Below are 26,052 nucleotides of genomic sequence, written 5' to 3' on the forward strand. Positions count from 1 at the left end.
TTGTATTGCATTTTGTTTTCTCCACATAGACAAATGGTTTTTGTACGATTTCCTTCACTTTCTGGATTGATTAACAATCCTTTATTACTCCCTGGGTTGAATGTGGTACCTACTATCTCAGATGATGATGGAGAGCAAAGAAATTATTTTTCATTTCCTTCTGTATCCACCAGACAACATAGCTCACCAGGTAAGTCTAAACAATATTTTTAAATGCAGTTATATGCTTATTATAGTTTAGTTTCAATATCTTTCTTGAATAGCTTTTCTTGAATATTCAACCTTTTCTGTGAAATATATTTAAGTGTTCTCTTTTCCTTTTATGACTCAAAGCAATTCGGCCCTCTCCTAACTTTACTTATGTGTTACAATCCTCTAAGGGCCGTTAATGCTTAAAGAAGAAATCAGAATACACCGCAAGTAACAGACTGAACTATGTCATTTCATTAAGGGCAGCACGGTAGCATTATGGATAGCACAATTGCTTCACAGCTCCAGGGTCCCAGGTTCGATTCCGGCTTGGGTCACTGTCTGTGCGGAGTCTGCACATCCTCCCAGTGTGTGCGTGGGTTTCCTCCAGGTGCTCCGGTTTTCTCCCACATTCCAAAGATGTGCAGGTTAGGTGGATTGGCCGTGATAAATTGTCCTTAGTGTCCAAAATTGCCCTTAGTGTTGGGTGGGGTTGCTGGGTTGTGGGAATAGGGTGGAGGTGTTGACCTTCGGTAGGGTGCTCTTTCCAAGAGCCGGTGCAGACTCGATGGGCCGAATGGCCTCCTTCTGCACTGTAAATTCTATGATGTCATAAGATTTCACATTTTTTAACAAAAACTAACTTTATTACATACATAAAGAGAAATTAAACAAAATAAGCAGTATTAACTTAACAATATAGTTTATAGAGACTTGTACTATAAACTCAGTTCTACTTTGTATTTCTCCCCAAGTGTTCTCTTACAAAATCTTTTAGGTTTACTCATTTTTCCTGGGACTAACTCAAAAGGCATGTCATCACTCTAAGGAATTCACTCTGGTTTCTTTTCGGTGTTCCAGCTATTCTCCAAGCTATAAGATTTCATGGGAATCTTCCATTAGCTTTTGACTAAATTTTTTTACCGACCGCACAACTCAGAATTCTACAGCTCGAGCCTCCATGCGACTCCTGCACAGTGGCGTAAAACATAAGAAAATACCCTTAGTTTCCGTTGGCCTGCGTTCAAACTGCAACCAAGATGATTATTTCCAGAAATCAAACTTCAACTATGTTAAATGCCTTTTACTGAGAGTATTATCGTTTATTTCTTCCTTTAGCTTCTAATTGCTTTGATTTGATTTATTGTCACATGTACTGAAGTACAGCGAAAAGTATTTCTCTGCGGCCAAGGGAACGTACACAGTGTGTACATAGTAGTCAAAAGAATAATCAACAGAGAACATTGACAAACGGTACATCGACAAACAAGTGATTGGTTACAGTGCGGAACAAGGGGCCAAACAAAGCAAATACATAAGCAAGAGCAGCATAGGGCATCGTGAATAGTATTCTTACAGGGAACAGATCAGTCCGAGGGGGAGTCATTGAGGAGTCTTGTAGCTGTGGGGAAGAAGCTGTTCCTATGTCTGGATGTGCAGGCCTTCAGACTTCTGTACCTTCTGCCTGTTGGAAGGGTCTAGAAGAAAGCAATGCCTGGGTGGGAGGTGTCTCTGATAATGCTGCCTGCCTTCCTAAGGCTGCAGGAGGTATATACAGAATCAATCTGGGGGTGGCAAGCTTGTGTTTGCATTGGGCTGAGTTCACCACACTCTGCACTTTCTTGCGATCTTGGGCCGAGCAGTTGCCGTATCAAGCTGTGATGCAGCCGAGTAGGGTGCTCTCCACCGCAAATCTGTAGACGTTTGTGAGAGTCGATGCAGACATGCCAAATTTCTTCAGCTTCCATGGGACGTAGAGATGTTGTTGGGCTTTCTTGACTGTTGCATCAACGTGAGTGGACCAGGACAGACTGTTGGTGATGGTGACCCCCAGGAACTTAAAGCTATCGACCATCTCCACTTCGGAGCCATTGGTGCAATAGAACAGTAGAACATTACAGTGCAGTACAGGCCCTTCGGCCCTCAATGTTGCGCCGACCTGTGAAACCAATCTAAAGCCCATCTACACTATTCCATTATCATCCATATGTTTATCCAAAGACCATTTAAATGCCCTTAATGTTGGCGAGTCCACTACTGTTGCAGGCAGGGCATTCCACGCCCTTACTACTCTCTGAGTAAAGAGCCTACCTCTGACATCTGAACTGTATCGATCGCCCCTCAATTTAAAGCTATGTCCCCTCGTGCTAGCCATCACCATCCGAGGAAAAGGCTCTCATTGTCCACCCTATCCAATCCTCTGATCATCTTGTATGCCTCTATTAACTCACCTCTTAACCTTCTTCTCTCTAACGAAAACAGCCTCAAGTCCCTCAGCCTTTCCTCATAAGATCTTCCCTCCATACCAGGCAACATTCTGGTAAATCTTCTCTGCACCCTTTCCAATGCTTCCACATCCTTCCTATAATGCGGCGACCAGAACTGCATGCAATACTCCAAATGCGGCCGCACCAGAGTTTTGTACAGCTGCAACATGACCTCATGGCTCCGAAACGCAATCCCTCGACCAATAAAAGCTAACACACCGTACGCCTTCTTAACAACCCTCTCAACCTGGGTGGCAACTTTCAGGGATCTATGTACATGGACACCGAGATCTCTCCGCTCATCCACACTACCAAGAATCTTACCATTAGCCCAGTACTCTTTATTCCTGATACTCCTTCCAAAATGAATCACCTCACACTTTTCTGCATTAAACTCCATTTGCCACTTCTCAGCCCAGCTCTGCAGCTTATCTATGTCCCTCTGTAACCTGCAACATCCTTCCACACTGTCCACAACTCCACGGACTTCAGTGTCATCCACAAATTTACTCACCCATCCTTCTACTCCCTCCTCCAGGTCATTTATAAAAATAACAAACAGCAGTGGCCCCGAAACAGATCCTTATGGTACACCACTAGAAACTGAGCTCCAGGCTGAACATTTCCCATCAACTACCACCCTCTGTATTCTTACAGCTAGTCAATGTCTGATGCAAACCGCTAAATCACCCTCAATCCCATGCCTCTGTGTTTTCTGCAACAGCCTACCGTGGGGAACCTTATCAAACGCGTTACTGAAATCCATATACACCACATCAACTGCTTTATCCTCGTCCACCTATTTGATCACCTTCTCAAAGAACTCAATGAGCTTTGTGAGACACGACCTACCCTTCACAAAACCGTGTTGACTATCCCTAATCAAATTATTCTTTTCTAGATGATTATAAATCCTATCTCTTATAATCCTTTCCAAAACTTTGCCCACAACAGAAGTAAGGCTCACTGGTCTATAGTTACCGGGGTTGTCTCTACTCCGCTTCTTGAACAAGGGAACAACATTTGCTATCCTCCACTCTTCTAGCACTATTCCTGTAGACAATGACGACATAAAGATCAAAGCCAAAGGCTCTGCAATCTCCTTTCTCGCTTCCCAGCGAATCACCTCCTCCTCATGAACCTCAATCCCGTCTAGTCTAGTAGCCTGTATCTCAGTATTCTCCTCGACAACATTGTCTTTTTCCTGTGTGAATACTGACGTAAAATATTCATTTAGCGCCTCTCCTATCTCCTCGGACTCGATGCACAACTTCCCACTACTGTCGTTGACTGGCCCCACTCTTACCCTAGTCATTCTTTTATTCCTGACATACCTATAGAAGGCTTTAGGGTTTTCCTTGATCCTACCTGCCAAGGACTTCTCATGACCCCTCCTGGCTCTTCTTAGCTCTCTCTTTAGGTCCTTCCTGGCTAACTTGTAACTTTCAAGCGCCCTAACTGAACCTTCACGTCTCATCTTTACATAAGCCTCCTTCTTCCAAGTGATTCAACTACTTTAGTAAACCACGGTTCCCTCGCTCGACCACTTCCTCCCTGCCTGACAGGTACATACTTATCAAGGACACGCAGTGGCTGTTCCTTGAACAAGCTCCACATTTCAATTGTGCCCATCCCCTGCAGTTTCTTTCCCCATTCTATGCATCCTAAGTCTTGCCTAATCGCATCATAATTGCCTTTCCCCCAGCTATAACTCCTGTCCTGCAGCATATACCTATCCCTTTCCATCGCTAAAGTAAACGTAACCGAATTGTGGTCACTATCGCCAAAGGGCTCACCTACCTCCAAATCTAACACCTGGCCTGGTTTATTACCCAGTACCAAATCCAATGTGGCCTCGTCTCTTGTTGGCCTATCTACATACGGTGTCAGGAAACCCTCCTGCACACATTGGATAAAAACTGACCCATCTAAAGTACTCGAACTATAGCGTTTCCAGTCAATATTTGGAAAGTTAAAGTCCCCCATAACAACTACCCTGTTACTTTCGCTCCTATCCAGAATCATCTTCGCAATCCTTTCCTCTACATCTCTGAAACTTTTCGGAGGCCTAGTGAAAACTCCCAACGGGGTGACCTCTCCTTTCCTGTTTCTAACCTCAGCCCACACTACCTCAGTAGACGAGTCCTCATCAAACGTCCTTTCTGCCACCATAATACTGTCCTTGACTAACAATGCCACACCTCCCCATCTTTTACCACCTTCCCTGAGCTTACTGAAATATCTAAACCCCCAAACCTGCAACAACCATTCCTGTACCTGCTCTATCCATATCTCTGAAATGGCCACAACATCGAAGTCCCAGGTACCAACCCATGCTGCAAGTTCACCCACCTTATTCCGGATGCTTCTGGCGTTGAAGTAGACACACTTCAAACCACCTTCCTGCCTGCCAGTCCACTCCTGCGACCTTGAAACCTTACTCATGACCTCGCTATTCTCAACCTCCTGTACACTGGAGCTACAATTCAGGTTTCCATCCCCCTGCTGAATTAGTTTAAACCCTCCCGAAGAGCATAAGCAAGGTTCCACCCCCCAGGATATTGGTACCCCTCTGGTCCAGGTGTAGACCATCCCTTTTGTAGAGGTCCCACCTACCCCAGAATGAGCCCCAATTATCCAGGTATCTGAATCCCTCCCTCCTGCACCATCCCTGTAGCCACGTGTTCAACTGTTCTCTCTCCCTATTCCTCGTCTCGCTAGCACGTGGCACGGGTAACAACCCAAAGATAATAACTCTGTTTGTTCTAGCTCTAAGATTCCACCCTAGCTCCCTAAATACCTACCTTACATCCCCATCCCTTTTCCTACCTATGTCGTTGGTGACGATGTGGACCACGACTTGGGGCTGCTCCCCCTCCCCCTTAAGGATCCCGAAAACACAATCCGAGACATCACGGACCCTGGCACCTGGGAGGCAACACATCAACCACGAGTATCTCCCACAGAATCTCCTATCTGTCCCTCTAACTATGGAGTCCCCAATGACTAATGCTCTACTCCTCTCTCCCCCCTCTTCCCCCCCCCCCCCTCCCTTCTGAGCAACAGGGACAGACTCTGTGCCAGAGACCTGTACGCCATGGCTTACCCCTGGTAAGTTACCCCCCCCCCCACCAGTATCCAAAGCGGTATGCTTGTTACTAAGGGGAACGACCACAGGGGATCTCTGCTTTCCCCCCATCCCCTCTCACCGTCACCCATCTATCTTCATTCTTCGGAGTAACTACGTCCCTGAAGCTTCTATCTATGACCACCTCTGCCTACCGAATGATCCGAAGTTCATCCAGCTCCAGTTCCCTAACACAGTTTTTCAGGAACTGGAGATGGGTGCACTTCCCACAGGTGAAATCAGCAGGGACACTGACAGTGTCCCTCACCTCAAACATTCTGCAGGAAGAACATTGCACTGCCTTCCCTGCCATCCCCTCTAGATAACTTGAGGATAACTTCCAGGTGGGAGTGCGTGTCGTGCTAACCTTCCTGAAGTCGATGATCAGTTCCTTGGTCTTTCCAACATTTAGAGTGAGGTTGTTTTCGATACACCATGCAACCAAGTGATTTATCTCCCTGTTGTAGTCAGATTCAGCGTTGTTTGTGATACGGCCCACCATAATCGTATCATCCGCAAACTTATAAATTGAGTTGGGGTTAAATCTTGCCTTACAGTCATGTGTGTTGTGATAAAGCCAGGGGAGTCCAACTAGCTTCTTAAAAGTCCTTAATTTCAGTAACATCATCATACATGCACAGGGCCCGGTTCCCTTTCACCAGGTCCTCATTCCTCTTTAGCTGGCTCTACAGCTGCCTGCCTTTTATACTAGTGCTGGGTTAACTCAGTCCAATTGAACACTGGGAACAATCATCCCCAGGTGGATGAGTCCTGGGCAGGTTATTACACCCCCCCCCCCCCAAAGCCCTGTAGCACCATCGATCACACACAAGGCGAGACGTAAAGAACTTCAATCGAGGCTTTATTGAGCAGACTTGTTCAGACTCATTCCCCAGCAGCTCAGTCACAGAATGCAGCTGTGGGGATTAACCCAGGTTCTTATACCCCGCCTATCTAGGTGGAGCCCAGTAGGCGGCGGATCCAATCAGGATCCAGTATCTGTCCTCCAATGGCTCCTCGGCATTCATGGTGTACCGTATTACCCTTAATATATACCACCACATTCTCCCCTTGTTAAAAAAGAATCCGGCGGTGTGGTATGGTGGTAGCGGTTTACAGGGTCGGTACCTTAACCATTGAACTATATACAATCATGCCACTTTTACTGGGCCACCAAATTATTCACATCTTAAGTCGATTCGATGAGTCGAGATGGTGCTCTGGTCGCCCTTTCCGATCGTCTCAGCCCGGGTGGTGGTGGTGATGCCGGCTCGGGTCCGGTCGACTCTGGGAGCATCGCGCTGTCCCCCTCTGTTTCCTTACCCCTGGATGGGCCTGGGAGGAGAACTGATCCCCCCGGGAAGTGGGTGGCTGTGGGGTGCACCGGCAGGAGTGAGGGGGAGGTGATTTGTGTTGGGGTGGTGGGTGGGGAGCTCCGGCGGGCGCCAGGTCCCGCAGAGAGACCGTGTCCTGTCGGCCGTCTGGGAACGCCACGTAGGCGTACTGCGGGTTTGCGTGGAGTAGGTGTACCTTCTCCACCAGTGGGTCTGATTTGTGCGCCCGCACATGTTTCCGGAGCAGGATGGGTCCCGGGGCCGCCAGCCAGGTCGGAAGTGACGTTCCAGAAGCAGACCTCCTAGAGAAGACAAGGAGGCGCTCGTGCGGCGTTTGGTTCGTGGTGGTGCACAGCAGGGACCGGATAGAATGAAGGGCATCCGGGAGTACTTCCTGCCAGCGGGAAGTTCGGAGACTCCTAGACCGTAGGGCCAGCAGGACGGTCTTCTAGACCGTTCCGTTCCCCCTCTCTACCTGCCCGTTCCCCCGGGGATTGTAGCTGGTTGTCCTGCTCGAGGCTATGCCCTTACTAAGCAGGAATTGACGCAGCTCGTCACTCATGAAGGAGGACCCCCTGTCGCTATGGATGTAGGCGGGGAAACCGAACAGTGTAAAGATGGTGCCGAGGGTTTTAATGACCGTGGCCGCGGTCATGTCGGGGCAGGGGATGGCGAAGGGGAAGCGGGAGTATTCGTCAACGACGTTAAGAAAGTACGTGTTGCGATCGGTGGAGGGGAGGGGGCCTTTGAAGTCCAAACTGAGGCGTTCAAAGGGACGGGAAGCCTTTATCAGGTGCGCTCTATCTGGCCTGAAAAAATGCGGTTTGCATTCTGCGCAGTTTTGGCAGTTCCTGGTGACTGTTCGGACGTCCTCGACGGAGTACGGGAGGTTGTGGGCCTTTATGAAGTGGTAGAAACGAGTGACCCCCGGGTGGCAGAGGTCCTCGTGAAGGGCTTGGAGACGGTCCACTTGTGCGTTGGCAGTTGGCACAAGTGCCGCGAGATAGTGCATCGGACGGCTCGTTTAGCTTTCCGGGACGGTACAAGATCTCATAATTGTAGGTGGAGAGTTCGATCCTCCACCGCATGATCTTGTCGTTTTTTATCTTGCCCCGCTGTGCACTGTCGAACATGAAGGCTACCGACCGTTGGTCAGTGAGGAGAGTGAATCTCCTACCGGCCAGGTAATGCCTCCAATGTCGCACAGCTTCCACTATGGCTTGGGCCTCCTTTTCTACTGAGGAGTGGCGAATTTCTGAAGCGTGTAGGGTCCGGGAGAAAAAGGCCACAGGCCTGCCTGCTTGGTTGAGCGTGGCCGCCAGAGCTACGTCGGACGCGTCGCTCTCGACTTGGAAGGGGAGGGACTCGTCGATGGCGTGCATCGTGGCCTTTACGATATCCGCTTTGATGCGGCTGAAGGCCTGGCGGGCCTCTGTCGACAGGGGAAAAGTAGTGGACTGGATTAGTGGAAGGGCCTTGTCTGCGTACTGGGGGACCCACTGGGCGTAATAAGAAAAGAAGCCCAGGCAGAGTTTCAGGGCTTTGGTACAGTGGGGGAGTGGGAACTCCATGAGTTCGGGGTCGGTATCAGATCGCTGTCTTCAGGCAGTGTGGAGCCGTCCACACTGGGGTCCTTGCCTGTCAGCCAAGATGGCGGCGTCTATGGATCGCACGCGGTCGGGGGTGGACAAAATGGCCGCTCCCATGGATCGCACGCGGCCCGTGGGTAGGAAGATGGCGGCGCCCGTCCCCCCTCGTGGTCCAAAATGGCGGCGCCCGTTGGCCGCCCGTGGGTCGCTGGGGGATTGAGGGATTGAGCCCGTGGTCGCATTTGTTCCCCGGAGATAGCGGTGACCCCACGGGACTGGCAGACCGCTGCGTAGTGCCCCTTTTTACCGCAGCTTTTGCAGGTGGCCGAGCGGGCCGGGCAGCGCTGGCATGGGTGTTTTGGCTGCCCGCAAAAATAGCAACGAGGCCCCCCCGGGTGGTCTGGGATTCTGGCTGCGCACGCTTGCGGAGGGGTGGGGGTTGCCGGGGGGTCGGTCGCGGCGGGTGTCCACGGAGCCCAAGAGGCTGCAGCGCGGTCGGGGGCATAGGCGCGGGCATTTTGTGAGGCCACGTCGGGGGAAGCTGCAAGGGCCCGTACCTCTGAGTCCGAGAGAGTCTTTCTCTAAAAGTCTCTGGCGAATTTGCGACGATGCCAAACCTGTTACGTAAGCGTCTCTGATCAGGAGGTCCGTATGTTCGTTCGCCGTAACCGCTGGGCAGTTGCAGTTTCGTCCCAGGATCGTTAGAGCATCGAAGAAATCGTCTAGCGATTCCCCGGGGATTTGTCGTCTCGTCGCGAGCTGGTAGCGTGCGTAGACCTGGTTGACGGGCTTAATGTAGATCTCCTTCAGCAAGTTGAGCGCCGCTGGGAATTCTTCCGCGTCCTAGATGAGTGAGTAGATTTCGGGACTCACCCTGGAATGCAGGACCTGCATCTTCTGATCTTCTGTTGGTCTGCCGGGGGCCGTTCGGAGGTATCCCTCAAAGCACACCAGCCAGTGCTTAAACGCCGATGTTGCGTTAGCTGCTTGGGGGCCGATTTGCAGGCACTCCGGGGCGATCCGGAGCTCCATTCCTTTTTAAGTCTGCTCAATAAGTTGTAGCACCATCGATCACACACGAGGCGAGACGTAAAGAACTTCAATCGAGGCTTTATTGAGCAGACTTGTTCAGACTCGTTCCCCAGCAGCTCAGTCACAGAATGCAGTGTCGGGGATTAACCCAGGTTCTTATACCCCGCCTATCTGGGTGGAGCCCAGTAGGCGGCGGATCCAATCGGGATCCAGCATCTGTCCTCCAATGACTCCTCGGCATTCATGGTGTACCGTATTACCCTTAATACATACCACCACAAGCCCGAAACCCCTCACAAGGATGGCCATTTAGGAGGAATGGATAGGAGAGGACCAAACGGGTGCAAACCCCACAGTGACCAGACAACAAACCTAAAAAAAAAAATGGTTCGGATAAGGCTCCACCGAACGGGGAAGCAGGACGGGCAGGCATGTACTCCACCAAGCATTACGTCCGGCCCAACACCCTCACCAGTCACACAGGGGGCGAAGCTACCAACAGCCGAACCCGGGGACGGCGCGCGCCACAGCATCGGACCCATCAACCCAAGGCCCAATCGGCGTGGCATGCCTTCCAGCCACAGAGGGAACAGTGGGGGGGTGGGGGGGGAACATCAGACAACGTCCACCTCAACGTCCCGCAACTCCCAAACTCCCCTTAATTTTTAATATTGGGCACTCTAAATTCTACCCCCAAAAATAAAACACCTACCAAAATGCCCAGGGAGCTTTCACCCCGACATTCTTACAATACACAGTCAAATAAACACAGCGCAAATTTAAAAAAAACAGCAGGACCAGAAGTCACATATGGAATGTCCAGTCAACTCCACACCAGAGTCTCCAGGCACAAAACCTGCAGTCGTACAATAACTGTCAGGTCGCAGGCAAAACATCACTTGCAAATCCCACAGTCCAAGCTGCCGCAGAACAGTCTTCCAAACACAACGCTGCACTCACGACCAGAATGACGTTCCAAAACGGCGGCGGCAACTCGAGAACGGACTCCCCGGTGGACCACTCTGCCAGCATCAGGAAACAACAGCAGACAGATGGACGAAACGCTACGCGACCCACACCAGAATGATACCGCATCTGGTACTGCCGGACACTTCAGACTCCAGATCACTCCCAGCGGACACACTTCACAAGCCGGCAGAAAAGAAATCTCGACCCGGCTCTCGCCTTCCATAACATTAGAGGCTCTAATAAAAAAACCACAGAAACAAACTCAGTACCGTAGTCCACTCTTTTAAAAAAAAAAAAAAAAAAATTCCCGGGAGGTAGCTCAGCCGAACAAGCAGCACGCCGACAGCTCCAATTCATCATCGTCGCCAGTGTGATAAAGCCAGGGGAGTCCAACTAGCTTCTTAAAAGTCCTTTATTTCAGTAACAGAATCATACAGGCACAGGGCCCGGTTCCCTTTCACCAGGTCCTCATTCCTCTTTAGCTGGCTCTACAGCTGCCTGCCTTTTATACTAGTGCTGGGTTAACTCAGTCCAATTGAACACTGGGAACAATCATCCCCAGGTGGATGAGTCCTGTGCAGGTTATTATATGTGTATAGGGAGTACAGTAGAGAACTGAGCATGGGGCCCGATGTTGAGGACTATTGTGGAGGAGGTGCTGTTGCCTATCCTGACAGATTGCAGTCTGTTGGTGAGGAAGTTGAGGATCCAGCTGCACGGAGGGGTCAAGTCCAAGATTGCGGAGTTTGGTTATTAGCCTTGTCGGGATAATGGTGTTGAAGGCGGAGTTGTAGTCGATGAACAGCAGTCTTACATAGGTGAACTTGTCAAGGTGTTCGAGTGTTGATTGTAGAGCCAGGGAGATAGCATCTGCTGTGGTCCGGTTGCGGTGATAGACAAACTGCAGGGGATCAAGACCGTCTGGGAGGCTGGCAGTGATCCGTCTCATGACTACGGTTCAAAGCATTTCATGATTGCAGACGTCAGGGCCATCGGTCGGTAGTCGTTGAGGCAGACTACCTTGTTCTTCTTTAGTAGTGGTATTATGGTGGTCTTCTTGAAGGATGTGGGGACCTCAGAGCGGAGGAGTGAGATGGTAAAGATATCTGCGAATACATTCGCCAGCTGGTCTGCGCAGGCTCTGAGTGCTCGCCCAGGGACTCCGTCGGGGCCTGTTGCTTTCCACGGATTCACTTTCAAGAAACCTCTGAGGCTGTAATAGTGGGTATGAGTGTGTCCAGGGCTGTTGGGGCGGGTGGCACTGATACATTGGCTGACTGCTCAAAACGGGCATAGAACTTGTTCAGATCATCGGGTCAGGATGCTCCAGCCCCAGATATTCTGACTGGCCTTGCTTTATAGCCTATGGTCTTGTGTAGGCCCTGCCATAGTCGTCATGGGTTAATGCCATTGGCCTGGGACTCTAGTTTGATGCGGTATTGTCTTTTCTGCATCCCTGATGGCTTTCCGTACGTCGTACCTTGATTTCTTAGGTCTGAGTCATCAGCCTTGAACGCCTCCGTCCGGAACGTCAGCAGGAAGTGAACCCTTTGGTTGAGGCAGGATTTCCGATTGGGGAAAATCCGTACTGTCTTCTTTGGTACACAGTCCTCAACACACTTACTGATGAAGTCTGTGACGGTGGTTGCGTACTCGTCCAGGTTAGCTGCCGCGGCCTTGAATATGGACCAGTCCACAGTCTCCCAATTAGTCGCGAAGGATGTCCTCAGATTCCTCGGACCAGCACTGCACGGTTTGAACATATCTTCCTGTCATTTTTTCCTCTTTCCATCTTTATCTTATACTGAATAATACCTCCCAATCGCAGGCTGCATCATGGATGATAGATCTAACATTTACTTTAATTCAGGTAGAAGCCTGGCTTTATCTCCCTCCTTTACCAAATATTAACCAGTCTTGCCCACTGGCTATGCCCGAATTGAATTCACAGTAATAAACTCAAAACAAGGAACCTCTCTAAGTTCCACCCATTTCCATGGAAATGTGACCCACACATCCTAATCCTAGGTAGAAATTCAAATTAACCACCTCTTAATTACAAAGCTTTCCTTATTCTTGGAAACCATATTATTAACTTAGCCTTTACTGTTCTTCAGCTAAGTGAGCCCACATGCTGTCTTATGTGGTCCTATCTAGCTGCTAACCCTTTAAGTCAATGTGGTCCCAACCTTTTAAATGTAACAAACTCAAAATTTGTTTGAACTACATTTACTTCAGGGTTGCTTTCAGTTTCTTAACTAGATATTCCCATTTTCTACAGTTAAAATTTTAATTCCTAAAATTAAACATTATATTCTAAAATGTATGAAATATATGTCAGTAACAAACTGATCAGTAGAGATTTACTCACTAGTGGGGGAAAAAACTATCTTTATCGGGATGATGATATTACCTCTGAGCAATGCACTTTCTATCCCACTAGGTAGTCAATCTTTAATAGGATGCTTTCTATGGTACATCTGTAAAAATTGAAGATTCAATGTGGACACTTCCTTGGTTTCCTGAGGAAGTATAGGTGCTGTTGTGCTTTCTTGGTCGTGGCGGCAACTTGGGTGGACCAAGGCAGATTGTTGGGGTGTGTAGATACTTTGCTTCCTGAAGTCAATGACCTTGTCAGCTCCTTAAATTTACTGATGTTGAGGGAGAGATTGTTGTTGTTACACCACTAGGTTCTCTGTCTCTCTCCTGTACTCTGACTCATTGTTGTTTGAGATCCTACCCACTACAGTCTTGTCATCAGCAAACTTGTAGATGGAGTTGGAGCCAAATTTTGCCACACAGTCATGTGTGTATAGGGGGGCTACATATGCAGCCTTGCGGGGCCCCGGTATTGAGGACTATCGTGGAGGAGGTGTTGTTTATTCTAACTGATTGTGGTCTTTGGGTCAGGAAGTCGAGGATCCAGTTTCACAGTGTGGAATCAAGTCCTAGATTTTGGAGATTTGATATGAGCTTGGCTGGGATTATGGTGTTGAAGGTGGGGCTGTAGTTAATAAATAAGAATCTGATAGAGGAGTCCATGTTGTCAAAATTCTCCAGGGATGATTGTTGGGCCAAGGAGATGGCTTCTGCTGTGGACGGGTTGCGGTGGTATGCGAATTGCAGTGGATCAAGGCATTCTGAGAGTATGGAGTTGATGTGTCTCATGACCAACCTCTTGTAGCACTTTGGGTGGGTTTGAGGAAGCAGATGGTTATTAATAAGGTGGGGGGGGGGGGATTCTGTCTTGGGGGACAAGCCCCCTTTCCATAAAGGGCAACTCCTGATGATAGAACACCCATTTCCTTCCCACACTTCGAAAACTATCTTTTCAAAATCAGGCTGCCCATTCTGTTCTATGGTTTGTGCATCGTCTTATTGGAGTCAGTAGGCTTGATAACGAGCCTAATTGCCCCTTGAATATCAATCTAAATATGATGGGCAGGCTCCCTCTTTTTGCTCAGCCAATGTCTTATGTTTCTTAGCCAGGTCATAATATGCTTTCAATTCCATGAGCTTTAACTTCAGCTGATAGTCTCTTATGGGGAATTTCTGGAAATCCATATAAATACCATACATAGATGTTGTGTCTACTAGACACAATTTCAAAAAGTCCAGTCGGGTTCATCGGGTAATACCTTTAGAAATTCAGCTCTCTCTGATCAGCTGAACGCTTTTAAGATGTTAGTCACTCTTTCCTTGATTATAGACCCTTGCAATTTCTCAACAACAGCTAAAGGTTAGGCTAAACAATCTGATACAATAATTCCTCATTTAATATTCTGGTTTCTGAAAAGTACAATGTTAAATGAAAGAATGTTAAGTGAATCAGATATTCCCACAACAGCCAATGTAAAACCTCAGTCCACTGTTCATAGGCTTCAGGAGGTCGCTTTACCAATAGCAGACATGCCACACATGGGAAAGGTGGAGTTTTTGATGCAGGTACGGATGACTGGTCACAATATGTGGAGAGAATGCAACTTCTTATTGCACCAATGCCATCATTGGGGATGAGCACCAGATGGTCATCCTCCTCACGGTTTGCGGGTTTGCCATGTACAGTGTGATCAAGGCCCTTTAAGGGGGCGGGGCTTTTCCTTTAACAAAGGAAGCCAAAGGGACATTAAAAACTCTGACCCGGATGTGGGTCGGGGCGGCGGATCACTAGGGGAGTGGAGTTGTATATTGTAGTTTATCGTGTGATTTTTTTTTAAAAAATGGTTTTATTTTGGATTTTCGAACATAGTGGGTGCGATTCTCCCAGCCCCGTGCCACGCCGCTCCGAACCCGGCGCGCGATTCTCCGAGGTGCGGAGAATCGGAGCCATTTGCGTTTGCGCGGCGCCAGTCGCGGGCCGCTGTACGAGGCCGGGCTGCCGATTCTCCGAGCCACGCGGATAAAGCAGAGTCCCGCCGGCGCCGTCCACACCTGGTCGCTGCCGGCGGGAACTCTGTGCAAAGAGCCGGGGGGCTGCCTGTGGGGGAGGGAGGGAGGGCTCCGTGTCCGGCGGGGGCCTCCGATGGGGACGGCCTGCGATCTGGGCCCACCGATCGGCGGGCCGGCCTCTTTCCCCCCCCCCCCCCCCCCCCCCCACCCCCACCCCCGGGCCTACTTTGTTGCATGTCCGGCCCCAGAACCCCTGTGCCATGTTGTGTCGGGGCCGGCGCGTTCCGTAAAGCCACCGCGCATGCGCGGGTTGGCGCATCGCCACTGCACATGTGCGGATTGGTGCCGCTCCCTGTGCGCGCCAAGAAGTGAGGCTGGAGTGGCATGAACCGCTCCAGCGTCGTGCTGGCCCCCTGTGGGGGCCAGAATCGCTAGTGCCCGCGCCCGTTTCGCACTGTCGTGAAACGCAACGGCGTTCACGACGGCGTGGACACTCTGTCCCGCGATCGGAGAATTGCACCCAGTATATTTACAGGTGTATACAAAGAAAAAAAAAATGCAAAGATAATACCAACAAGATAAAAACAACAACTCGATATGGTTAGCAAAACCACGTAAATAACAAGCAACAAAAAACAAGGGGCGTCATTCTCCGACCCCCCGCCGGGTCGGAGAATGGCCGTTGGCCGCCGTGAATCCCGCCCCCGCCCAAGTCTCCGGTAACGGAGATTGGGCGGGAGCGGGAATCGGGCCGCGCCGGTTGGCGGGACCCCCCGCTGGATTCTCCGGCCCGGATGGGCCGAAGTCCCGCCCAGGAATTGCCTGTCCCGCCGACGTAAATCAAACCTGATATTTACCGGCAGGACCAGGCGGCGTGGGCGGGGTCCTGGGGGGGTGGGCACGGGGCGATCTGACCCCAGGGGGTGCCCCCACGGTGGCCTGGCCCGCGATCGGGGCCCACCGATCCGCGGGCGGGCCTGTGCCGTGGGGGCACTCTTTCCCTTCCGCCTCCGCTACGGCCTCCACCATGGCGGAGGCGGAAGAGACTCTCCCCACTGCGCATGCGTGGGAAACTGACAGCGGCCGCTGACGCTCCCGCGCATGCGTCGGGAAACTGACAGCGGCCGCTGACGCTCCCGCGCATGCGCCGCATTTCCGCGCCAGCTGGCGGGGCAACAAACGCCATTTCCGCCAGCTGGCGGGGCGGAAATCCCTCCGGCGATGGCCTAGCCCCTCAATGTTGGGGCTAGGCCGCCAAAGATGCGGAGCATTCCGCACCTTTGGGCCGGCGCGATGCCCGTCTGATTGGCGCCGTCTTTGGCGCCAGTCGGCGGACATCCCGCCGTTGGGGGAGAATTTCGCCCAAGGTGTGGGGTAATAAAAACTGGGAAGTGTATATACATAGAGGTACTGGAGAGACAATTGCAGTATACCTGTATACATGTCTTGTGTATTCTTCCATTTTTTTTTCAAAGCGAGCACATACATCACCAGTAATACAAAATATATCTGGGTGGGAGGGGGTACCTGGGTGGCGCCCCTGATTTTGCTTGCTTCTCCTGGCTGATTTTCGCTGTGTTGCACATTTGCCTCTGCTTCTGCTGTTTGCCGTTTCTTCCTCCTGTACTTTCTCACTCTTTGTTGCTGTGTTTGTCATGGTCGTTGTCATTTCCTGTGCTCACCTTCCAGTTTGTGCTCCCTCATCTTTCACCCCCCTCTGGTTCCGCTCTCTTGTTGTTTGCCTCCTGTCTTTCCTTTTCCCCCCCTCCTCCCTGCCCCTCTCCCCCCTCCCCACCCTCTGCCCCCTTTGCCCCCTGCTTCCTCCTCTCTTTCTCCCTCCCGACAGTTCATCTTTCTTTTCTATTGATTTTGGCTACCCCTTTTGTACTGCACCCCCCCCCCCAAAAACTGGCCTTTCCCTCCTTCTCTATCTTGCCGTAAACGTTGTGAGATGGGTCTGTATTACCCACATTCCGTTGGGTCTTTGACTTTCTTAGGTATTTGCGAGATTGAGGCCTGTGTTAGTGTAGGTGGCAGTATGCCCCTAGCCAGTGAATCTGTGAACATCTCCTGCAGGTGCGGGGCCAGTGCTGTTGCATATTTTTTGTAGAAGTCCACCGGGAACCTCTCCGGTCCTGGTACCTTCCGCGCCTTGGAGCTAATACTCTTCATGATCTTTCCCAGTTCTAGTGGTGCTTCCAAGCCCCGTTTTCTGGCCTTCCCCACGACTGGCTTGTCCAGTTCAACGAGGAACCGTTTCATCCCCAATTCCCCTGCTGGGGGTTCCGAGGAGTACAGCCCTCAGTAAAAGACCTCAAAGGTTTTGTTGGCTTTTTCCGGGTCCGCTTCTAGTGTGCCTCTGTTGTCCCTGATTTGTGCGATCCCTCTAGTGGCTGCCTGCTTTCTCAGCTGATGTGCGAGCAGGCGGCTGGCTTTGTCTCTGTGTTCGTATAGGGTCCCTGGCGGAGTTGGTGCACTGCCTTCCTCGTGGAGAACAAGTCAAAGTCCATTTGCAGCTTTTTCCTCTCCGCCAGGAGCTCTACGATCGGGGCCTCGGAGTATTTATGGTCTACCTCCAGTGTGGAGTCAACCAACTGCTGCCTAGCCGTCCTTTCCTCCTTGTCTCTTTGCACTTTGAAGACGATAATTTCCTCGCTAATCATGGCCTTTAGTTCCTCCCAGAACGTGGAGGGTGAGACCTCCCTGTTTTGGTTGTTCTCCGCACTCCGCTGTGGCCTGTGATACCCTTTCACTGAAAGCCTTGTCGGCTAATAGGGCAGTGTCCAACCTCCATGTGGGGTGTTGGGCCCGACCCGTCTCCAATCTCACATCCATATAATGTGGAGCGTGGTCGGAGGTTACAATTGCCGAGTATTCCGTTTTGATCAGCCCTGGAAACACCTTTCTCCCCACCACATAGAAGTCAATCCTGCTATATACGTTGTGTACTGGGGAGAAGAAGGAGAACGCCTTCTCCCCTGGGTGGGTGAGCTTCCAAGGGTCCACTGCTCCCATCTGTTCTATAAAACTACCGAGTTCCTTTGCCATGTTTAAGGTCTTCCCTGATTTGGGGTTTGACCTGTCTGTCCTGGGTCCTGTACGCAGTTAAAGTCCCCCACCCATGATTAGTCGGTGCGTCGCTATGTCAGGGATTTCCGCCACGGTCTTTTTAATGAATTTCATGTCGTCCCAGTTGGGAGCGTACAAGTTAACAAGTACTATCGGTGCCCCGTCCAGGGCCCCGCGAACCATAACGTACAGTCCCCCTGGGTCTGTAACCGCCTTCGGCGCCTTGAACATCGTCCTCTTGCTGATTAGTATTACCACCCCCCTTGCCTCTCATCCCGTAGCAGGAATGGTAGGTCTGTCCCACCCAGCCCTTTTTTACCTGCAATCGGTCCTGCTCTCTCAGGTGTGTCCCTTGGAGGAAGACTAGGTCGGCTTTCATGTTTCTTAGGTGGCTATCCTGGTTGGGGGGCTTCTGTCCCCCCGCTCCTGTGGGATTAACCATACTTACTTGTTGGACGCGCCCCTGCACTCCGGGGTTTCTTTTTGTTAGGGGGCCATCCAAGATGGTCACTGTCACTGCTCTCCCCATGCGGTTGGGCTCCTGCACTCTGGGGTTTCCCTTTGTCCAGGGGGCATCCAACATGGCCGCCAGCGGTGCGTCCGCCATGTAAGTCTTCCCCTGCACTCCGGGGTTTCCCTTCGCCCAGAGACCGTACTGGGTGGTTGCTTGCAGTGCATCCTTGCTCCGGGCCACTGGTTGTGGCCCTTTGCAGCCTCATTGCTGCTCTCATTCTAGTCCTATTTTTCCTCCCCTCCCTTCCCCTCCCGTTTTTCCTTCTTTTGTCCCCCTTTCTCCCGCTCCTATCCCCATTTGTCCCCCATCCTCGTTGTGTGCTCCTCCCCTCCCCCGGTCTGGCGCCATTCCCCAAGTTGGGGGCACGCCGTGGCCCTGCTCTGCTGCATACCCCTGGCGTTAGCTTTCCTGCTTGTACGGTGACCCCTCTCCCGGAATTTACTGTCTCACTTCTCCCTCGCCCAGTCTCTGTGGTTACTGCCCGTTCTTTCCCGTCTTACCCTGCACTCCTCTCGTTTGCCACTTCGCTTCGTCTTCCCGCTGCGCCCGTTCTTTCGTACTAGGCTACGGTTTCCCACCTGAAGCGGCCCCTTGGGCAGTGGTTTGCTTTTTGTGGTTCAGGTGTGTTTTATGGGGGGGGCTGCCTCCTCCTCCTCCTCCCCCCCCCCCTCCCCTCCCCGTCCCCCTTGTTGGCGTGCTGTTGCTCCTTGCCAGAGGCCCCTTATTTCTTCCCTTGCTGTCGGTGTTCCAACCCGCATTCCTCGACAAACTTGTTTGCCTCGGCGGGGACTGTGAAGAAATGTTCTTTGCCTTGATGTGTGACCCAGAGTTTCGCTGGGTACAGCATACCAAAGCGTACGTCGTTCTTGTACAGGGCTCCTTTTGCCCTGTTAAACTCAGCCCGTTTCCTGGCCAGGTCCACCCCAATGCCTTGGTGTGGTGATACACCACTGTACTTCCCTAGCATTGTACATAGTTATATAATAGTTGTGTGTAACGTGGCCCTGTAATCCTGTGTATTGTACTGTGTATTGTACTGTAGCTCTGTAGAGGTTCGGTCACCTGTATGTAACCTGACCTGGCCACGGAGAGCTCCGCCTTGGCCACTCCCCCGGGAGTTAGGTATAAGACCCAGCTTCTGAGACCGGACCCATTTTGTCTGGGGTCGTCTGTGTCGGGTAAGCTTCCTATGTAGTGTATTAAAGCCTTGGTTAAAGTTTCCCATGTCTTTATGGTTCTTGACGCTTAGTGCATCACTTGGTATATCCTAATACCATGCCTTTCCCAGTGGTAGTTCTTTTTTTTAAATTAAATATTTTATTGAAAATTTTTGGTCAACCAACACAGTACATTGTGCATCCTTTACACAATATTATAACAACACAAATAACAATGACCTATTTTATAAACAAAAAATGAATAAATAATAAATAACAAAAATGAAAACTAGCCCTAATTGGCAACTGCCTTGTCACAAGTAACACTCTCCAAAAATATAATTTAACAGTCCAATATATAATTATCTGTAGCAAAGACCTATACAGACTATACAGTATATATTAACAACCCTGAGAGTCCTTCTGGTTCCTCCTTTCTCCCCCCCCCCCCCCCCCCCCCCCCCCCCCGATCCTGGGCTGCTGCTGCTGCCTTCTTTTTCCCATTCCGTCTATCTTTCTGCGAGGTATTCGACGAACGGTTGCCACCGCCTGGTGGACCCTTGAGCCGACCCCCTTAGGACGAACTTAATCCGCTCTAGCTTTATAAACCCCGCCATGTCATTTATCCAGGTCTCCACCCCCGGGGGCTTGGCTTCTTTCCACATTAGCAATATCCTGCGCCGGGCTACTAGGGACGCAAAGGCCAAAACATCGGCCTCTCTCGCCTCCTGCACTCCCGGCTCTTGTGCAACCCCAAATATAGCCAACCCCCAGCTTGGTTCGACCCGGACTCCTACTACTTTTGAAAGCACCTTTGTCACCCCCGTCCAAAACCTCTGTAGGGCCGGGCATGACCAAAACATATGGGTATGATTCGCTGGGCTTCTCGAGCACCTCGCACACCTATCCTCCACCCCAAAAAATTTACTGAGCCGTGCTCCAGTCATATGTGCCCTGTGTAATACCTTAAACTGAATCAGGCTTAGCCTGGCACACGAGGACGACGAGTTTACCCTGCTTAGGGCATCTGCCCACAGCCCCTCCTCGATCTCCTCCCCCAGCTCTTCTTCCCATTTCCCTTTTAGTTCATCTACCATAGTCTCCCCTTCGTCCCTCATTTCCCTATATATATCTGACACCTTACCATCCCCCACCCATGTCTTTGAGATCACTCTGTCCTGCACCTCTTGTGTCGGGAGCTGCAGGAATTCCCTCACCTGTTGCCTCGCAAAAGCCCTCAGTTGCATATACCTGAATGCATTCCCTTGGGGCAACCCATATTTCTCGGTCAGCGCTCCCAGACTCGCGAACTTCCCATCCACAAACAGATCTTTCAGTTGCGTTATTCCTGCTCTTTGCCACATTCCATATCCCCCATCCATTCCCCCCGGGGCAAACCTATGGTTGTTTCTTATCGGGGACCCCCCCAAGGCTCCAGTCTTTCCCCTATGCCGTCTCCACTGTCCCCAAATCTTCAGTGTAGCCACCACCACCGGGCTTGTGGTGTAGTTCCTCGGTGAGAACGGCAATGGGGCTGTCACCATAGCCTGTAGGCTAGTCCCCCTACAGGACGCCCTCTCTAATCTCTTCCACGCCGCTCCCTCCTCCTCTCCCATCCACTTACTCACCATTGAAATATTAGCGGCCCAATAATACTCACTTAGGCTCGGTAGTGCCAGCCCCCCCCTATCCCTGCTACGCTGTAAGAATCCCTTCCTCACTCTCGGGGTCTTCCCGGCCCACACACAACCCATGATGCTCTTTTCAATCCTTTTTTAAAAAAAAGCCTTCGTGATCACCACCGGGAGGCACTGAAACACAAAGAGGAATCTCGGGAGGACCACCATCTTAACCGCCTGCACCCTCCCTGCCATTGACAGGGGTACCATATCCCATCTCTTGAAATCCTCCTCCATCTGTTCCACCAACCGCGTTAAATTTAACCTATGCAATGTGCCCCAATTCTTAGCTATCTGGATCCCCAGGTAACGAAAGTCCCTTGTTACCTTCCTCAACGGTAGGTCCTCTATTTCTCTACTCTGCTCCCCTGGATGCACCACAAACAACTCACTTTTCCCCATGTTCAATTTATACCCTGAAAAATCCCCAAACTCCCCAAGTATCCGCATTATTTCTGGCATCCCCTCCGCCGGGTCCGCCACGTATAGTAGCAAATCGTCCGCATATAAAGATACCCGGTGCTCTTCTCCTCCCCTAAGTACTCCCCTCCACTTCTTGGAACCCCTCAACGCTATCGCCAGGGGCTCAATCGCCAGTGCAAACAATAATGGGGACAGAGGGCATCCCTGCCTTGTCCCTCTATGGAGCCGAAAATATGCAGATCCCCGTCCATTCGTGACCACGCTCGCCACTGGGGCCCTATACAACAGCTGCACCCATCTAACATACCCCTCTCCAAAACCAAATCTCCTCAACACCTCCCACAAATAATCCCACTCCACTCTATCAAATGCTTTCTCGGCATCCATCGCCACTACTATCTCCGTTTCTCCCTCTGGTGGGGCCATCATCATTACCCCTAACAACCTCCGTATATTCGTGTTCAGCTGTCTCCCCTTCACAAACCCAGTTTGGTCCTCGTGGACCACCCCCGGGACACATTCCTCTATTCTCATTGCCATTACCTTGGCCAGGACCTTGGCATCTACATTTAGGAGGGAAATAGGTCTATAGGACCCACATTGTAGCGGGTCCTTTTCCTTCTTTAAGAGAAGCGATATCGTTGCTTCAGACATAGTCGGGGGCAGTTGTCCCCTTTCCTTTGCCTCATTAAAGGTCCTCGTCAGTACCGGGGCGAGCAAGTCCACATATTTTCTATAGAATTCGACTGGGAATCCATCCGGTCCCGGGGCCTTTCCCGCCTGCATGCTCCTAATTCCTTTCACCACTTCTTCTACCTCGATCTGTGCTCCCAGTCCCACCCTTTCCTGCTCTTCCACTTTGGGAAATTCCAGCCGATCCAAGAAGCCCATCATTCTCTCCCTCCCATCCGGGGGTTGAGCTTCATATAATTTTTTATAAAATGTCTTGAACACTCCATTCACTCTCTCCGCTCCCCGCTCCATCTCTCCTTCCTCATCCCTCACTCCCCCTATTTCCCTCGCTGCTCCCCTTTTCCTCAATTGGTGTGCCAGCAACCTGCTCGCCTTCTCCCCATATTCGTACTGTACACCCTGTGCCTTCCTCCATTGTGCCTCTGCAGTGCCTGTAGTCAGCAAGTCAAATTCTACATGTAGCCTTTGCCTTTCCCTGTACAGTCCCTCCTCCGGTGCTTCCGCATATTGTCTGTCCACCCTCAAAAGTTCTTGCAGCAACCGCTCCCGTTCCTTACTCTCCTGCTTCCCTTTATGTGCCCTTATTGATATCAGCTCCCCTCTAACCACCGCCTTCAACGCCTCCCAGACCACTCCCACCTGGACCTCCCCATTATCATTGAATTCCAAGTACTTTTCAATGCACCCCCTCACCCTTAGACAGACCCCCTCATCTGCCATTAGTCCCATGTCCATTCTCCAGGGTGGGCGCCCTCCTGTTTCCTCCCCTATCTCCAAGTCCACCCAGTGTGGAGCGTGATCCGAAATGGCTATAGCCGTATACTCCGTTCCCCTCACCTTCGGGATCAATGCCCTACCCAGCACAAAAAAGTCTATTCGCGAGTAGACTTTATGGACATAGGAGAAAAACGAGAACTCCTTACTCCTAGGTCTGCTAAATCTCCACGGGTCTACACCTCCCATCTGCTCCATAAAATCTTTAAGTACCTTGGCTGCTGCCGGCCTCCTTCCAGTCCTGGACTTCGACCTATCCAGCCCTGGTTCCAACACTGTATTAAAATCTCCCCCCATTATCAGCTTTCCCATCTCTAGGTCCGGAATGCGTCCTAGCATCCGCCTCATAAAGTTGGCATCATCCCAGTTCGGGGCATATACGTTTACCAAAACCACCGTCTCCCCCTGTAGTTTGCCACTCACCATCACGTATCTGCCCCCGTTATCCGCCACTATAGTCTTTGCCTCGAACATTACCCGCTTCCCCACTAATATAGCCACCCCCCTGTTTTTCGCATCTAGCCCCGAATGGAACACCTGCCCCACCCATCCTTTGCGTAGCCTAACCTGGTCTATCAGTTTCAGGTGCGTTTCCTGTAACATAACCACATCTGCCTTAAGTTTCTTAAGGTGTGCGAGTACCCGTGCCCTCTTTATCGGCCCGTTCAGCCCTCTCACGTTCCACGTGATCAGCCGAGTTGGGGGGCTTCCTACCCCCCCCCTTGTCGATTAGCCATCACCTTTTTCCAGCTCCTCACCCGGTTCCCACGCAGCTGTATCTCCCCCAGGCGGTGCCCCCCCGCCCATCCTCTCCCATACCAGCTCCCCCCTCTCCCCAGCAGCAGCAACCCAGTAATTCCCCCCTCCCACCCCCCCCCCCGCTAGATCCCCCGCTAGCGTAATTACTCCCCCCATGTTGCTCCCAGAAGTCAGCAAACTCTGGCTGACCTCGGCTTCCCCCCGTCAACTCGGCTCGCACCGTGCGACGCCCCCTCCTTCCTGCTTCTCTATTCCCGCCATGATTATCATAGCGCGGGAACCAAGCCCGTGCTTCTCCCTTGGCCCCGCCCCCAATGGCCAACGCCCCATCTCCTCCACCTCCCCTCCTCCCCCCATCACCACCTGTGGGAGAGAGAAAAGTTACCACATCGCAGGATTAGTACATAAAACCCCTCTTTGCCCCCCACATTCGCCCCACCACTTTGTTCGAACGTTCTTTTTAATAACCCGCTCATTCCAGTTTTTCTTCCACAATAAAAGTCCACGCTTCATCCGCCGTCTCAAAGTAGTGGTGCCTCCCTCGATATGTGACCCACAGTCTTGCCGGTTGCAGCATTCCAAATGTTATCTTTTTATGAAGCACCGCCTTGGCCCGATTAAAGCTCGCCCTCCTTCTCGCCACCTCCGCACTCCAGTCTTGATAAACGCGGAACACCGCGTTCTCCCATTTACTGCTCCGAGTTTTCTTCGCCCATCTAAGGACCATTTCTCTATCCTTAAAACGGAGGAATCTCACCACTATGGCTCTGGGAATTTCTCCTGCTCTCGGTCCTCGCGCCATCACTCGGTATGCTCCCTCCACCTCCAACGGACCCGCCGGGGCCTCCGCTCCCATTAACGAGTGCAGCATCGTGCTCACATATGCCCCGACGTCCGCTCCCTCCACACCTTCAGGAAGACCAATAATCCTCAGGTTGTTCCTCCTTGCGTTGTTTTCCAGTGCCTCCAACCTTTCCACACATCGTTTCTGATGTGCCTCCTGCGTCTCCGTCTTCACCACCAGGCCCTGTATATCGTCCTCATTCTCGGCTGCCTTTGCCTTCACGACCCGAAGCTCCCGCTCCTGGGTCTTTTGTTCCTCCTTTAGCCCTTCGATCGCCTGTAGTATCGGGGCCAACAGCTCTTTCTTCATTTCCTTTTTGATCTCTTCCACACAGCATTTCAAGAACTCTTGTTGTTCAGGGCCCCATGTTAAACTGCCACCTTCCGACGCCATCTTGGTTTTTGCTTGCCTTCCTTGCCGCTGTTCTAAAGGATCCACTGCAATCCGGCCACTCTCTCCTCCTTTTTCCATCCGTATCCAGGGGGGATTCCCTTCTGGTTTACCGCACAGTGTTTTTAGCCGTCAAAATTGCCGTTGGGGCTCCTATCAAGAGCCCAAAAGTCCGTTTCACAGGGAGCTGCCGAAACGTGCGACTCAGCTGGTCATCGCCGCACCCGGAAGTCCCCCCCAGTGGTAGTTCTTGATCTGCCTGGCCCAGCGCAGGATTTTTTCCCGGTCTTCCGATCCAACTCTTTAGTGGTCGCCTCTTGGGCTTCCAGTTTCTGCTCTGCTCAGGGCGAGCTTTATTTGAGCTAGGGTTTTGGCCACCGCTGCCTTCACCACGGCCTCAATGTCTTCTTTTACCTCCACTTTTATCTCCTGCTGGTGCTCCCGCAGCATCCTGGGTCCACAGGAGGAGTGGCACCTAACGTGTGACTGCTCAGCAAATCGTCATCACTGGAAGTCGTTTATCGTGTGATTAAAACCTTTGATAGCTTTCATCATCGCTTCCTTGTGGTCGCTCAGTCAGGATATAACAGAAACCACCTGATCCCAGATACTTGTTGCTCTTTAGTTCCATTAATTTCTCCTTTACTGTTATATTGCCTACATTAATTTTGGTGAGTCCCTGACTGATTCAGTAATAGTTTTCTTGCGACATCTGGCATGCTGAACTCTTCCTCTGCTATAAATATGATGGATGAAATTATTCAGTCCGTCTGCCATTTCCTTATTTTCAATGGTGGCAGCGTTATCAAGTTTCAACGAACTCACATTACCTCTGACTACTCTAAGCACATGTA

The 26,052-nt window shown here is 51.2% G+C and overlaps 1 protein-coding gene across 4 annotated transcripts in view; it reads left to right on the top strand.

Annotated features, from left to right (window-relative positions):
* LOC140409077 (probable E3 ubiquitin-protein ligase HERC1) overlaps nt 1-26,052 on the top strand; it is a 701,933-nt gene that overhangs the window by 352,440 nt on the left and 323,441 nt on the right. For all 4 annotated transcript variants that reach the window (XM_072497165.1, XM_072497164.1, XM_072497166.1 and 1 more), the window contains one exon: nt 30-190. In XM_072497165.1, coding sequence (XP_072353266.1) covers nt 30-190 — 161 coding nt within the window. The remainder of the gene's footprint in view (nt 1-29; nt 191-26,052) is intronic.

This window comes from Scyliorhinus torazame, chromosome 3 (assembly GCF_047496885.1).
Source record: "Scyliorhinus torazame isolate Kashiwa2021f chromosome 3, sScyTor2.1, whole genome shotgun sequence".
Lineage (NCBI taxonomy): Eukaryota > Metazoa > Chordata > Chondrichthyes > Carcharhiniformes > Scyliorhinidae > Scyliorhinus > Scyliorhinus torazame.